The sequence below is a fragment of the Oncorhynchus masou genome, chromosome 33 (assembly GCF_036934945.1).
Source record: "Oncorhynchus masou masou isolate Uvic2021 chromosome 33, UVic_Omas_1.1, whole genome shotgun sequence".
NCBI classification, from domain to species: domain Eukaryota; kingdom Metazoa; phylum Chordata; class Actinopteri; order Salmoniformes; family Salmonidae; genus Oncorhynchus; species Oncorhynchus masou.
Window position 1 is genome coordinate 5,990,828 of NC_088244.1, and position 16,978 is coordinate 6,007,805.

The window sequence follows — 16,978 nt, forward strand, 5'->3', positions numbered from 1 at the left end:
ATTATTTGAGTGAACAATTTTTTTTTTTACAAATTAAATTGTAGTCATATGGTGCATCTCTTGATTTTGACCATCAATACAGTTTAATGACAGGACCTTTTGTTCCAGTTTGTATTACTATGGTGGGCTCACAGTGGTCATGACGCTATCAAACTGTACCAGAAGTGAGATGGGTCAAATCCAGTTCTCATTGGGCACAGAAGCAGTCCCTTGTCACCATTGGATGAAAGCCTCCCACTACCCGGCCCCTCGTTCAGGTGACTTATCCAACCAACCGCCCACTTCGGATGCTGAGCTTGTGACTTGGCAACCGACTGGTTAACCGGCCGAAGACCGAAGTCACGACGGCAAGAAAAATAGAGTTCTCATTCAACACTGCCCACACACTGTCTATAATAGTCAGGCTAGTGCTACAAGGTCCGTCTTTATATTTTGCGGTTGACAGCAGGCCGTTTCGGTTCGGAAATTACAAACACGAAACAGAAAAGCTCACAGGACAAGAAGACGAGAGAGGTGCGTGACAGCAGAGAGAGAGAGAGAGATCCTAGCCTACACAGTTGCTACTAAGTCTGACATCATCACAATTATATCCCAAGAGGTCGGAATCACTTGAATGCGAAGATGACAGACGCGGTCGTGGACGGTAAATTGGAGGCGGTGAAACAGGCTACTAAATATGTCAAAGAGACCGAGAACGTCGCGGAAAAATATTCTGCGATGACCGTTAGCAAGAACAGCGACATGAACATGAACGTGGGTGAATTGCAGTCCGCAGCATTTACTGCTGTGCCAACTCTCAAACCCATCAAGAAGGTAAGAAGCAAAGCACAGTCATCATCATCATCATCCTCATTCACTACCGTAGGCCTAGGATACTGTTGTGGAAACTGCTTATATACGGGATGAAGCGATGGGTGCAGGATCTGCCTGCTGTAGCATACTCACGAGAAGAAACATCCTTTTGCATGTCTGACCTTCTAAAATATAACATTTCAATAATACCAAATATGTGTTAAACCTCCTGTTACCCAATGATAAAGGTTTGATTTATTTATTGAGAAATTCTAAATTTAGAGCAGAACCTTTTTTCTTATAATATACAGGTAATTGTCAAAATAAAGAGAACGTGTCTTAATGGGGCGCTGGGCCATAACGAGCCAGAAGCACCTTCACAAGGCTCGTTGGAATATATTCTACAAGTGTAACTGGCCAAAATAATGTAAGCACTTGAGTAAATGAGGAGGAATACAAAGTATATTGAAGGCAGGTGCTTCCACACAGGTGTTGTTCCTGAGTTAATTAAGCAATTAACATCCCATCATGCTTAAGCCGGGTGTACACTACACGATTTTGGCGCCGATCCTCTCTCTTCCAGACAAGTTTTTGAGATCTGAAATTAAAATCCCCATGCGCAGCCGTCATCGACGCTCGTTTAATGTGAGCCGTTCAAGAGACGCAATCAGAGGGGCTACCGATCTCGTCTTTGAGCAGTCCCAGACGTCCCGATATTTTCAAAACATTTTTTGATTTTATTCTTGCAGAATCTGCAATGCTCTTGTAATGTGTGATGTCTAATGACACATTTTGAGAACGGAGATCAGCAATGGCCAATAAGGGCTCGCCAAAGAAGCCAGTGAGATGCTGATGTTTCGCGTCACCCAGAATGTGAAGACTTTCAAGCTATGTTTGTACTTGCCTTTAACCAAAACCAAAGTGTCAAGTCGTTACAGCTCTGAAGTTCACAAGCAATGTTATTCAATTCAAAATGTTGGCAAGATATTTTAACTCTGTATGGGAAGTGTGAATGTCTGACGGAAAACGTTTGAGGCTGCTTTAGGCCAGCTCCCTTTGTTATAGCTGCGTTAAATCTAATCACATTATTGTTTTCGTTAGACAACGTTGTATCGAGAGAATCCTCAAGACCAAGTGAAGAACCTTGTAACGTGTGACCCCTGTCTGTGCCACATCGTTTAAGCCGGGGGGACATCATGACTTTCAAAATCCTAACATCGCTGAGCCGCTCACATTGAACGACCGTCTTTCTTTCCTGTAGTTGTTTTTCTCTTCGTGTTCCCAACGTAGTGGTGCGCACACCAAACGATATGGCACAGATGGTGGTCACAACCCTTACAACCCCACAACCCTTAAAATATTGCCGTTAAAGTGTAGTATATCAGCAGTATGATGTAAACATTGCGTCCAAAATGACACTTGTTTTACTGAAGTAATTCTGCAGTGGTTCTGCAGTTACAGTGCATGTATAACTGCAGTTCAAGTGCACTACATGGCCGCTATTCGGCAATAATATGCGTCCAAAGTAACACAGTCGACTGCATTTACTGCACTTTTACAGCAGTTTCAAAACATCAGTCTTTTTTTGTTTGTAAGGGACACTACACGATTATTCAATGTGATTATATTTAACATAGCTACGAGCTGTGACTCAAAAGAAGACACGTGAACGTTAAATCAGACATTCACGCTTGCCATACAGAGTTGAAGTATCTAGCCAACATTTTGAATGGAAAAACATTGCTTGTGAACTTCAGAGCTGTAACTACCTGACACCTTGGCTTCGGTTAAAGGTAAGTACAAGGTCATACTACAGTAGTAGTAGTCATCCCTCCTGCTAGAGTCAACACATTCTGGGTGATGCGAAACAACGTCATCATCTCGCTGGTTTCTTCTCTGGGGAGCTCTCATTGGCTATTGCTGATCACTGTTCTTTAAACTTGTCGTTGCGCGTCTCACACTACAAGAGCGTTGCAGATTTTGTGCTGAGAAAATATCGGGACATCTGGGACTGCTCAAAGAAGAGATCGGTAGTCCTCAGACTGCGTGTTTGATCTGCTCAAATTAAACGAGCGTCGGTGACTGCCGTGCGCCCAGAGTCGGCAATGGCATGGGGATTTTTTTCTCCGATCTTAAAAACTTGTCTGGGACAGCTACATCGTGGCCAAAATCATGTAGCGTACACTCGTCTTTATTAGTGTGCGTACCACGACACTTGCAAGACAACAACAAAAAACGACTGGAAATACGGTCGTTTAATGTGAGAGACTCAGCGAGAACCAGTTTGGATTTTGAACGTCGTGTAATACACACCCCGCCTAAGGGTCATAAATGCTGGGCAGGCCATTATTTTGGCTACCATTGGGAAAGGTGGATACCTGGTCAGTTGTACAACTGAATGCCTTCAACTGAAATGTGTCTTCCGCATTTAGCCCAACCCCTCTGAATCAGAGAGGTGTGGGGGGCTGCCTTAATCGAGATCCACGTCTTCGGTGCCATTGCTATAGGATGACCATGCCCCCATCCACAGGGCACGAGTGATCACTGAATGGTTTGATGATAATGAAAATATGTGAACCATAATCCATGGCGGTCTCAGTCACCAGATCTCAACCCAATTGAATATTTATGGGAGATTCAGGAGTGGCGTCTTTGAGGCAGCGTTTTCCACCACTATAAACAAACAAAAAAACACCAAAAGGATGGAATTTCTCGTGGAGGAATGGTGTCACATCCCTCCAATAGAGTTCCAGACACATCTAGAATCTATGGCAAGGTGCATTGAAGCTGTTCTGGCAAGTGGAGGCCCAACGCCCTGTTAAGACACTTTATGTCGGTCCTTTATTTTTAGCATTTACCCATATGTTTATTATAATGAACATCTTCCCTGAATATACTATATATACAAAACTGTGTGGACACCCCTTCAAATGAGTGGATTCAGCTATTTCAGCCACACCTGTTGCTGACAGGTGGATATAAATCACGCTCACAGCCATACAATCTCCATAGACAAACATTGGCAGTAGAATGGCCTTACTGAAGAGCTCAATGAATTTCAACGTGGCACCGTCATAGTGTCCCACCTTTCCAACAAGTCCGTCCATCAAATTTCTGCCCTTCTAGAGCTGCCCCGGTCAACTGTAAGTGCTGTTATTGTGAAGTGGAAATGTCTAGTAGCAACAACAGCTCACCCCTGAAGTGGTAGGCCACACAAGCTCGCAGAACGGGACCGCAGAGTGCTAAAGCTCGTAGAGAGTATAAATCATCTGTCCTCGGTTGCAACATTCACTACCGAGTTCCAAACTGCCTCTGGACGCAACGTCAGCGCAATAACTGTTTGTTGGGAACTTCGTGAAATAGTTTTCCATGGCCGAGTAGCCGCACACAAGCCTAAGATCACTATGTGCAATGTCAAGCGTCAGTTGGAGTGGTGTAAAGCTCGCCGCCATTGGACTCTGGAGCAGTAGAAATACGTTCTCTGGAGCGATGAATCACACTTCACCATCTGGCAGTCTGACGGACAAATTTGGGTTTGGCGGATTCTAGGAGAACGCTACCTGCACCAATGCATAGTGGCAACTGTAAAGTTTGGTGGAGGATGAGTAATGGTCCGGGGCTGTTTTTGTCATGGTTCGGGCCCCTTAGTTCCAGTGAAGGGACATCTTAACACTACAGCATACAATGACATTCTAGACGATCCTGTGCTTCCAACTTTGTGGCAACAGTTTGTGGAAATCCCTTTCCTGTTTCAGCATGACAATGCCCCCGTGCACAAACCTAGGTCCATACAGAAATGTTTTGTCGAGATCGGTGTGGAAGAACTTGACTGGCCTTCAGAGTCCTGATCTTAACCCCAACAGAGACTAATAAATACTTTTGCTAATCCCCAGAGTATGTTTCAGTAAAGACAGATCCCGTATAGTCAGGGGATAAAAGTAGGCTGCTACAGATGGAAACTTGATATGATCTAACCAACATTATGAAGGGATGTCCATTGCAAAACTGATTGCCTGGTGCACTACCCCTTTGATTTGTATGCTAATCGCAGAGTGTGGACGGGACAAGCCTTGTGGTCTCTGTTGAAGCATCCAGGGCTTATTCAACTCTTGCTTCAACCCAAATCAAATTGGATCTGTCCTACTCTTTGTTTGTTTGTGTCCTGAATGGCACCCTATTCCCCAAATAGCCCATATGGGCCATGGTTTAAACTAGTGGACTTTAAAGGGAATAAGATGTCATTTTGTATGCCTCCTGTGAAAGACTGTTAGTATGAACGGTAAACTGGCCAGCGCACCCTATATTTAGAGTTCTGGGTTTGGAGATTAATTAATCTCAGAACATAGCTAAGTCTGCTGAGTCTACCCTCTGGTAGCAGGACAATATGTGGACCGAGTGCTAACTAATTTAGTGGCGCTGACTAAGATGTATGCTTAGTATCCTCAGAATGTATACAAGTTATGCTACAACATGACATCCATGGATACGTCCCAAATGGCACCCGATTCCCTTTATAGTGCACTACATATGACCAGGGCCAATAGTTTGGGTGTAATTTGGCACACATTGGGCTTATACAACCCCCCCCCCCTCCCCAAGTGGCTCTGCGGTCTAACATGCTGACGCGAGCATTGTAAAAATACATTTAAACGTTTTTCAACTATTGCACCCACACTGCTCTCGCGTCTGTGTTGCCAAGCACTAAAATAGAAGTCATTTCTATTTAAACGCTGAACGCTGGTGTCCTGCCTCTCCTATCTCCTCATCGGTCTATAGAAGCAGATACCCACGTGCCATCTCCTCATTGGTTATATCCACGTGGGTGATTGAAAGATGAACTGAGTTCGGTCGGTCGTTGTGGTAACAATGAAAGTTATATAAAGTCCAAAGAAGAAAAGGCCTGGAAGGAGGAGAGATGACTAGAAACGATTCGGTTGACCATTTTATGTGTGGATTAATTGTCGGAGTAGAGGACCTTGTGCATTTCAGGTAAAATAACAACACAATGTTTATATACCAGGACAAATTAGCCAGCAACAGCAAGCTAGCTAAATGGGACAAATTATCTGCAAGCTAGCTAGCTAAATTGCCATAACCTTTTAATACCTTTCGCCCTGTCCCCAAATTAATATAATTGGTTCAGAGTTTGTTTTGATATTTTAACCTGCGTGTCGTGATCGCGTTTGGTGTGGGGGGATAAAATCAATTTGTGCATGATGGCGCACGCACGCTGCCGGTTTGGGTACGGTGTAAGGCACTGCATCTCAGTGCTAGAGGCGTCACTACAGACCCTGGTTTGATTCCAGGCTGTATCAAAACCGGCCGTTATTGTGAGTCCCATAGGGCGGCACACAATAGGACCAGCGTCGTACGGGTTTGGCCAGGGTAGGCTGTCATTGTAAATAAGAATTTGTTCTTAACTGACTTGCCTAGTTAAAATAAATTAATATTGTCGCATACAATATGACTATGTGGATTGAGCCAGAGCCTCAGCCATATTCACAAAGCGTCTCAGAGTGCTGATGTCAGATACGTTTTCCCTTTAAGATAATAATTAATACGATTATATGTACAGCCGGGATCTGGTCCTAGATCAGCACTCCTACTCTGAGAAACGCTGTGATTACGGGTCTTGGTGTTTAAACAGTGGAGGAATGTGGTCTGAGTCTTAGGAAAATAAATCTGTGTTAAGAATTCATGTGAGAGGCTGTGAACCAGGGCTCCTGACTGTTGTCAAACTGTGCCACATGTAATGGTGTTAAAGTCTTGAGGAAAGAAGATTAATTTACAGGGTTAAAATAGTGAAGAAGATTATGTAAACACTAAACATAGATTTTTGTAAACACTGAACATAGATAAAATCTAAAAAGTATTTACCAAAAATATGCTTTTCTTTTGCATGAGTGGGAAGCGGTATTTGGGGGAAAATACATAGCTTTATTATGGTTTTCTAAAACCAAACAAACACATTTCAAATGGAAGAGATTTATTTACCCCAAGTCTCAACCAGGACCTCTCTCCATACCAAATGGCTGCATGCTGGACAGTTATGCAAGTTGGGAGTGTAGTTATCTGCCTGAGAGTGTGTCATCAAGGCTGTCATCAAGGCAACGGGTGGCTACTTTGAAGAATCTCAAATATATTTTGATTTAACACTTTTTTTGGTTACTACATGATTCCATATGTGTTATTTCATAGTTTTGATGTCTTCACTATTATTCTACAATGTAGAAAATAGTCAAAATTAAGAAAAACCCTTAAATGAGTAGGTGTCCAAACTTTTGACCGGCTGTGCGTGTGTGTGTGTGTGTGTGTGTGTGTGTGTGTGTGTGTGTGTGTGTGTGTGTGTGTGTGTGTGTGTGTGTGTGTGTGTGTGTGTGTGTGTGTGTGTGTGTGGGTGGGTGCCTACTTCCTCCTCTTCAATCTACCCACGAGTAACACAACAGTACACTTCCTGGGAGGAATGTGGCTGAGAATGGAGTCGTCATTACAATACATTTATAAAAGTGTTTACCTTTGATGTTATCACTAGGTAATAGGCAGTCATACCACTAAGGTAATAGGCAATCATATCACTAAGGTAATAGGCAGTCATACATGTAGGTAATAGGCAGTCATATCACTAGTTAATAGGCAGTCATATCACTAAGTTAATAGGCAGTCATATCACTAAGGTAATAGGCAGTCATATCACTAAGGTAATAGGCAGTCATACATGTAGGTAATAGGCAGTCATATCACTAAGGTAATAGGCAGTCATACATGTAGGTAATAGGCAGTCATATCACTAAGGTAATAGGCAGTCATATCACTAAGGTAATAGGCAGTCATATCACTAAGGTAATAGGCAGTCATATCACTAAGGTAATAGGCAGTCATATCACTAAGGTAATAGGCAGTCATACATGTAGGTAATAGGCAGTCATATCACGTAGGTAATAGGCAGTCATATCACGTAGGTAATAGGCAGTCATATCACTAAGGTAATAGGCAGTCATATCACTAGTTAATAGGCAGTCATATCACTTAGTTAATAGGCAGTCATATCACTTAGTTAATAGGCAGTCATATCACTTAGTTAATAGGCAGTCATATCACTTAGTTAATAGGCAGTCATATCACTAAGGTAATAGGCAGTCATATCACTAAGGTAATAGGCAGTCATATCACTAAGGTAATAGGCAGTCATATCACTAAGGTAATAGGCAGTCATATCACTAAGGTAATAGGCAGTCATACATGTAGGTAATAGGCAGTCATATCACTTAGGTAATAGGCAGTCATATCACTAAGGTAATAGGCAGTCATACATGTAGGTAATAGGCAGTCATATCACTAAGGTAATAGGCAGTCATATCACTAAGGTAATAGGCAGTCCTATCAATAGTTAATAGGCAGTCATATCACTAAGGTAATAGGCAGTCATATCACTAAGGTAATAGGCAGTCATATCACTAGTTAATTGGCAGTCATATCACTAGTTAATTGGCAGTCATATCACTAGTTAATAGGCAGTCATATCACTTAGTTAATAGGCAGTCATATCACTTAGTTAATAGGCAGTCATATCACTAAGGTAAAAGGCAGTCAAATCACTAAGGTAATAGGCAGTCATATCACTTAGGTAATAGGCAGTCATATCACTAAGGTAATAGGCAGTCATACATGTAGGTAATAGGCAGTCATATCACTAAGGTAATAGGCAGTCATATCACTTAGGTAATAGGCAGTCATATCACTAAGGTAATAGGCAGTCATACATGTAGGTAATAGGCAGTCATATCACTAAGGTAATAGGCAGTCATATCACTAAGGTAATAGGCAGTCATATCACTAAGGTAATAGGCAGTCATATCACTTAGGTAATAGGCTGTCATACATGTAGGTAATAGGCAGCCATATCACTAAGGTAATAGGCAGTCATATCACTAGTTAATAGGCAGTCATATCACTAGTTAATAGGCAGTCATATCACTAGTTAATAGGCAGTCATATCACTAAGGTAATAGGCAGTCATATCACTTAGGTAATAGGCTGTCATACATGTAGGTAATAGGCAGCCATATCACTAAGGTAATAGGCAGTCATATCACTAAGGTAATAGGCAGTCATATCACTAAGGTAATAGGCAGTCATATCACTAGTTAATAGGCAGTCATATCACTAGTTAATAGGCAGTCATATCACTAAGGTAATAGGCAGTCATATCACTAAGGTAATAGGCAGTCATATCACTTAGGTAATAGGCTGTCATATATGTAGGTAATAGGCAGCCATATCACTAAGGTAATAGGCAGTCATATCACTAGTTAATAGGCAGTCATATCACTAGTTAATAGGCAGTCATATCACTAGTTAATAGGCAGTCATATCACCTAGTTAATAGGCAGTCATATCACTAAGGTAATAGGCAGTCATATCACTAAGGTAATAGGCAGTCATATCACTAAGGTAATAGGCAGTCATATCACTAGTTAATAGGCAGTCATATCACTAGTTAATAGGCAGTCATATCACTAAGGTAATAGGCAGTCATATCAATAAGGTAATAGGCAGTCATATCACTAGTTAATAGGCAGTCATATCACTAAGGTAATAGGCAGCCATACATGTAGGTAATAGGCAGTCATATCACTAAGGTAATAGGCAGTCATATCAATAAGGTAATAGGCAGTCATATCAATAAGGTAATAGGCAGTCATATCACTAAGGTAATAGGCAGTCATATCACTAAGGTAATAGGCAGTCATATCACTAAGGTAATAGGCAGTCATATCACTTAGGTAATAGGCAGTCATATCACTTAGGTAATAGGCAGTCATATCACTAGTTAATAGGCAGTCATATCACTAGTTAATAGGCAGTCATATCACTAGTTAATAGGCAGTCATATCACTAAGGTAATAGGCAGTCATATCACTTAGGTAATAGGCAGTCATATCACTAAGGTAATAGGCAGTCATATCACTAAGGTAATAGGCAGTCATATCACTTAGGTAATAGGCAGTCATATCACTTAGGTAATAGGCAGTCATATCACTTAGGTAATAGGCAGTCATATCACTTAGGTAATAGGCAGTCATATCACTTAGGTAATAGGCAGTCATATCACTAGTTAATAGGCAGTCATATCACTAGGTAATAGGCAGTCATATCACTAGGTAATAGGCAGTCATATCACTTAGTTAATAGGCAGTCATATCACTTAGTTAATAGGCAGTCATATCACTAGTTAATAGGCAGTCATATCACTTAGTTAATAGGCAGTCATATCACTTAGGTAATAGGCAGTCATATCACTTAGGTAATAGGCAGTCATATCACTTAGGTAATAGGCAGTCATATCACTTAGGTAATAGGCAGTCATATCACTAGGTAATAGGCAGTCATATCACTAGGTAATAGGCAGTCATATCACTAAGGTAATAGGCAGTCATATCACTAGGTAATAGGCAGTCATATCACTAGTTAATAGGCAGTCATATCGCTTACGTCATTGGCATTCATGAAAGACTACCTCTTAGGAAAAACAATGTTCCACATTAGTCAAACATTCAAAGCCATTTTATTTTGTAATAGCATTTTATGGCATACTTTGTTTACGTCAAGGTCAATCTCAGATATTCATTTTAATATGCACTGCATGTTTGAGAAGATAAGCTATTAGCAAATAGCTATAGAACAAACTTGAATGCTTACTTACTATCTAGGCTTTATCTCTGTTGATCTTATGACAGAAACTGTTCTGGTGCCTCATGGATCTAAATTCAACACTAAAATCAAACAGCAACTCTGTTGATAACATTGTTTAATCTGGAACAGTAAGTACCTTCTCTATTTCTGACATTACCAGCAGTACTGAGTCATGCTGCAGTGCTGTGCTCACAGTGTTTGACTATCAGTCAAATCAAATCAAAAAGAATATTAAATGCTTACTTACAAGCCCTTAATGCAGGGAAGCTTAAATCAGTTTTACCTCATTTCTATCAGCATGTGAAATGTGCAACCATAGGGGGAAAAAAACTCGAGACCATCTTTACACCACACACACAGATGCGTAAACATCTCTGCTTCACCCTCCATTTGGCAAATCTGACCATATTTCTATCCTCCTGATTCCTGCTTACAAGCAAAAAATTACAGCAGGAAGCACCCGTGACTCAGCCTATAAAAAAAGTGGTCAGATGAAGCAGATGGTAAACTACAGGACTGTTTCGCTATCACAGACTAGAACATGTTCCGGGATTCTTCCGATGGCATTGAGTATTACACTACATCAGTCGCTGGCTTTATCAATAAGTGCATCGAGGACGTCGTCCCCACAGTGACTGTACTTACACACCCCAACCAGAAGCCATGGATTACAGGCAACATTCACACTGAACTAAAGGGTAGAGCTGCCGCATTCAAGGAGCGGGACTCTAACCCGGAAGGTTGTAAGAAATCCCGCTATGCCCTCTGACGAACCATGAACAGGCAAAGCATCAATACAGGACTAAGATCGAATCCTACTACACCGGCGCCGACGCTCGTCGGATGCGTCGGGGATTGCAACTGTTACAGACTATAAAGGGAAGCACAGCTGAGAGCTGCCCAGTGACACAAGCCTATCACACAAGCTAAATCACTTCCATGCTCGCTTCGAGACAAGTAACACTGAAACATGCATGAGAGCATAAGCTGTTCCGGACGTTTGTGTGATCACACTCTCCACAGCCGCCATGGCTCACATCAACACCATTATCCCAGAAACCCTTGACCCACTCCAATTTGCATACCGCACCAACAGATCCACAGATGATGCAATCTTTATTGAACTCCACACTGCCCTTTCCCACCTGGACAAAAGGAAGACTTATGTGAGAATGCTATTCATTGACTACAGCTCAGCGTTCAACACCATAGTGCCCTCAAAGCTCATCACTAAGCTAAGGACCCTGGGACTAAACACCTCCCTCTGCAACTGGATCCTGGATTTCCTGACGGGCCGCCCCCAGGTGGTAAGGGTAGGTAATAACACATCCGCCATGCTCATCCTCAAAAAAGGAGCCACTCAGGGGTGCGTGCTCAGTCCCCTCCGGTGCTCCCTGTTCACTCATGACTGCACGGCCAGGCACAACTCCAACACCATCATTAAGTTTGCCGATGACACAACAGTGGTAGGTCTGATCATCGACAACGATGAGACAGCCTATAGGGAGGAGGTCAGAGACCTGACAGTGTGGTGCAAGGACAACTACATCTCCCTCAACATGATCAAGACAAAGGAGATGATTGTGGACTACAGGAAAAGGAGGACCGAGCACGCCCCCATGCTCATTGACGGGGCTGTAGTGGAGCAGGTTGAGAGCTTCAAGTTCCTTGGCGTTCACATCACTAACAAGCTAACATGGTCCAAGCACCCCAAGACAGCTGTGAAGATGGCACGAGAAAACCTATTCCTCCCCAGGAGACTGAAAAGATTTGGCATGGCTCCTTAGATCCTCAAATGGTTTTACAGCTGCACCATCGAGAGCATCCTGACTGGTTGCATTAGTGCCTGGTATGGCAGCTACTCGGCGTCCGACCACAAGGCACCTCAGAGGGTAGTGCATACGGCCCAGTACATCACCGGGGCCAAGCTTCCTGCCATCCAGGACCTCTATACCAGGCGGTGTGACTATGACTAGGGTGGCTGGAGTCTTTGATCATTTTTAGGGCCTTCCTCTGACACCGCCTGGTATAGAGGTCCTGGATGCGAAGGTTCACCTTTCAACATGACAATGACCCTAAGCACACAGCCAAAGCAACACAAGAGTGGCTTCGGGACATTCTCTGAATGTCCTCGAGTGGCCCAGCCAGAGCCCAGACTTGAACCCGATCTAACATCTCTGGAGAGAACTGAAAATAGCTGTGCAGCAATGCTCCACATCCAACCTGACAGACCTTGATAGGATCTACAGAGAATAATGGGAGAAACACCCCAAATTCAGGTATGCCATAAGGTATGCCATTCAGGTATGCCATAATGGGGTATTGTGTGTAGATTGATGAGGGGGAAAAAAACTATGTAATCCATTTTAGAATAAGGCTGTAACGTAACAAAATGTGGAAAATGTCAAGGGGTCGGTCTGAATACTTTTCGAATGCATCGTATGTGTGACCCGACCCTTTTTCAAATCGTAGTTGACTTCCCCTGGTCTATGGATTACACCTCCTGTCCTGTACTGTCCTGTTCTGTCAGATGGTAGTATTAGTGGTGTCACTCTAAGTGGTTTTAATGTTCCTCTATACTTAGCCTGTTCTCTGCTCCTACACCTCCTATTGACAGTCACTAGGGGATCACAGAGTCCAGGGGAACCAGAAGACCTACTCAGCCATCTAAGAGACAGAAGGAGTATTTTTAGGATGACTAGATGGGTATAGGAATGCACTGTAGGCTTGTAGCCAGCACAAACTGATCTGGAACCAGGCTAGGAGGCTCATGGAAACTAAGGTTTAATTCCACCTCAATCCCCTTTTTATTAGCTAGAAGTCCTGTCTGACTGGGAACCAACAGTAGGAAAGGAAGAGCTGTTGGCAATGGCCTCGGTTAGATTAAGTAAGGCAGGACTGAGAGTTCGGTGTGTGTGCGTGGTGTCTTGTGTGCAGGTGTGTTAAACTTATGGTCTGCGGCTCTAGCTAGCATATAGTTGCCAAGGACAAGACCGAAAACAGACAGACAGACAGAGAGGAGGGATTGTTCAGGTTGGACAGTTTGGACACCCCTACTTTCTACATAATGTCCATTAGACATGATGGTGATCTCCAATGCCTGAAACCTCCCGCTGTCTGTCTGGTCTGGTATGTTCAGTAATAATAACCCAGTAGCAACGTAACGTCAGGGACGCGCAGGACCATCACTCAGACAGAGAAACAGAGGCTGAGGGAAAGAGGCAGAGCTAGAGACTAAGAGCTGACCATGGAGAAGGACAGACAGGGAACCACGACATATAGAAAAGCACAACATGGATTTGGGCATGGGCATCGGCACGGGATGGAGCAGGCAAGTTACCTACTCTTTATGAAGTTGCTTAACGTAATTATTCTCAATGCAGACCTATAAACAGTGTTTATATAGTGTTTTAGTCCAGAATATGTCTCTGCTCTGTAATCGGATACCTACTATATAAGACATTTAGATATTAAGATTTTACTGAGTTACAGTTCAAGGAAATCAGTCAATTTAAATAAATTCATGATGTCCCAATCTACGGATTTCACATGACTGGGCAGGGGTGCAGCCATGGGTGGCCAACCAGGCCCACCTCCTGGGGAGTCAGGCCCAGCCAATCAGAACGAGTTTTTCCCCACAAAAGGGCTTTGTGGGGCTTGCAGATGAAGAAACCGGATGTGGAGGTCCTGGGTCCTTTACATATTCCAGCCTGTCTCTAATTACAACACTGCCCCTTTAAGGCTCTCCTGGAGGATGGTTGGGCGTCCTTGGTAGCCTGTAAAATATTGCAACTTTACAATTACAATACTTTTTATGTCTTTATAAAATATGTCGAGGGCAGTTCAAAACAAACAGTTGTGGGACTACAGAACTCATACGATCACCACACACACATATTTTTTTTAAAGCAATGTTTCAAATGTTGATACAGTTTGCTATTATTTATTATGAAGAAATCAATGTGCACATGGCTGTAGGCTACGAGTGAATGGCTGTAGGCTACCAGTGAATGGCTGTAGGCTACCAGTGAATGGCTGTAGGCTACCAGTGAATGGCTGTAGGCTACCAGTGAATGGCTGTAGGCTACCAGTGAATGGCTATAGGCTACCAGTGAATGGCTGTAGGCTACCAGTGAATGGCTGTAGGCTACGTGGGGAAAACACCTTTCTCAAAAGCGCACCTCACAGCTCGCGGTTTCATGAGACAGGGATGAACATTTCAATGAGAAATGAAGAAAGAGGGAAGATCTGAAGATGCATCAATAGGTTACTAATCCTATTCCTATTATGACTAGGATTATGCCTTTTGGCTACTGGACAATAAAATCCAGATGGGATGGCGTATCGCAGCAGAATGCTGCGGCAGCCATGCTGGTTAAGTGCTGCCATATTAAGCATTTATAAAATAATTCCCTCAACATTTCTGTGGTCGTTTATTTTTGGGCTACTTTGTAACAAGATAAGACATGCTTCATAAAATGCCATTAAAACGTCCATGGTTTTAAAACTATTACGTTTATGAGTTGAAATAGTTTCAAAAAGCTGACCGCCTCCACACAGATTGGAAGCGGGTGATATGTGGTGCTAAACAGTCAGTGTCCTTCACTCTCCGGGTCCTGTGACCATTTAGATCTGAACGGGCCTCGGCCTCGAATACCTCGCCAGAGTCAAGCCTTTTGACCAGGGATCAGCGACCAGATTCAGCCCATGTTGTCAGGATTTGGCCAGGGTTGTTCCGGTTTTTGTCACTAGATGCCCCCATTGTGCTTTTTGACCTTTTGCTTTCCCTTGATCCCCATGATTATTTGCACCTGTGCCTCGTTTCCCCTGATTGTATTTAAACCCTTAGTTTCCCTCAGTTCTTTGCTCTGTGTTTGTATGTTAGCACCCAGCCCTAGTATTCTGTGTACTCTTGTTGATCCCGGTGGACGCTCTTGTGGAATTCTGTTTTTTTGTTCTTGTTTATTTCTTTTTGAGTATCTTTTGAGGCTTTTTATGCTTTACCTACCACCTTGTGGATTTACCTTTTTGTCTTGGAGGATTACCTTGTAGATTACCTTGTTCTAGTGGAATTCCTTTTGAGGTTGTGGAGTTACATATTTTCCTGAAGGACTTCACTTTTTACTTTATTAAATACACGGTCTCAAGTACTGCTGTGTCTGCCTCATCTTCTGGGTTCTGCTGACTATTCGTGGCTCAGTTGTTTAAGTGACTGTTTCTCACTCCGGAGACCCGGGTTCGTAACCGGGTCCTGACACATGTCATGACTTCATGTTGGGACAAGCAGGACATTTGAAATGGACTCCATCTAGCAGTGAGTTGATTAGGTTATATTACACCTATCTCTGGAACTTGCGCTGATTTCTTCAAAGTGTAGCCTACATGTTCTAGATGCAAAGCAAACACCGAATAGTTTTCCACTAAAATGTGAGACAGAGCACACTGCAGGCCAGTAAGGCCACACACCTAGTTGCCATAACAGCGACATGCTGATTTCTCCACTTCATGTTGCTTTTAAAACATTTTTTAAACAGTTCTTTGTTACTCTGGCTCTCACTGATTTCTTAATCCGAGGTTATGAAAGTTCAATGGATAGTCTGCTACCCACTGGGCACAGACGTCAGTTCAACATGTAGTTGGTTGAGTTGTCAACTAACTCTAATTCAACGTGAAATCAGTCCGTGTCTAAATAATATGTGTGAAATGCTTGATAGTGTATGTGATGTAAACAGAGAGGTCTACTTTCTTGGGGACCTGAATTTTGACTTGTTTCATCAAGCTGTCCGTAACCAGTGCCTGCAATCAATCTGGTTCAGGTTATTAATCAACCTACCAGGGTGTTTACAAACACTACAGGAACAAGATCGCCCACATGTATCGATCACATTTTTACTAACACTAAGACTTTGTTCTAAAGCTGTATCCGTACCCATTGGATGCAGTGATCACAATATAGTGGCTATAAGGAAAGCCAAAGTTCCAACAGCTGGGCCTAAAATAGGCTTCATGGATTGATGAGGAATTGAACAACTGTCTGGTTGAAAGAGATGAGGCAGAGACTGGCTGATAAGTCTGGCTGTACATCTGACTGGCTGCAAACTGAGAAATGATGTGACTGACCTCAACAAAATGAGAAACTGTATTATGAAGCCGAGATCAATGATATAAAGAATAATGGGAAAAAAAACTTTGGATGGAATTATGGGCAGAAAGACATTCAACTCTTTCCTCCGACGGCTTATTTACCACAAAACCATTTGATGTTTCCAGTCATTTTGATGATCACTTCATTGGCAAAGTGGGCAAACTTATGCAGGAAATCCGAACAACGAACAGTGAGCCATTGTACTCATGTTAGAATTTTTTTAAAGTTAGTGTGGGAGAGGTAGAAAAAAATATTATCGATCAATAATGACAAACCTTCTGGCTTTGACTACTTAGATGGAAAGCTACTGAGGATAGTAGCTGACTCTATAGCCACTCCTGTCTGTCA

At 42.7% G+C, this 16,978-nt stretch overlaps 1 protein-coding gene across 3 annotated transcripts in view; it reads left to right on the forward strand.

Moving 5' to 3' along the window:
* The first annotated feature begins 282 nt into the window (after window positions 1–282).
* Window positions 283–16,978, forward strand: part of LOC135527733 (S-adenosylhomocysteine hydrolase-like protein 1) — a 45,124-nt gene continuing 28,428 nt past the window's right edge. For 2 of the 3 annotated variants that reach the window (XM_064956256.1, XM_064956257.1), the window contains exon 1: window positions 283–813. In XM_064956256.1, coding sequence (XP_064812328.1) covers window positions 622–813 — 192 coding nt within the window. In that variant the 5' untranslated portion in view covers window positions 283–621. Of the gene's footprint in view, window positions 814–13,683; window positions 13,817–16,978 lie in introns of those variants that run through there. The other variant, XM_064956258.1, reaches the window with a different exon arrangement.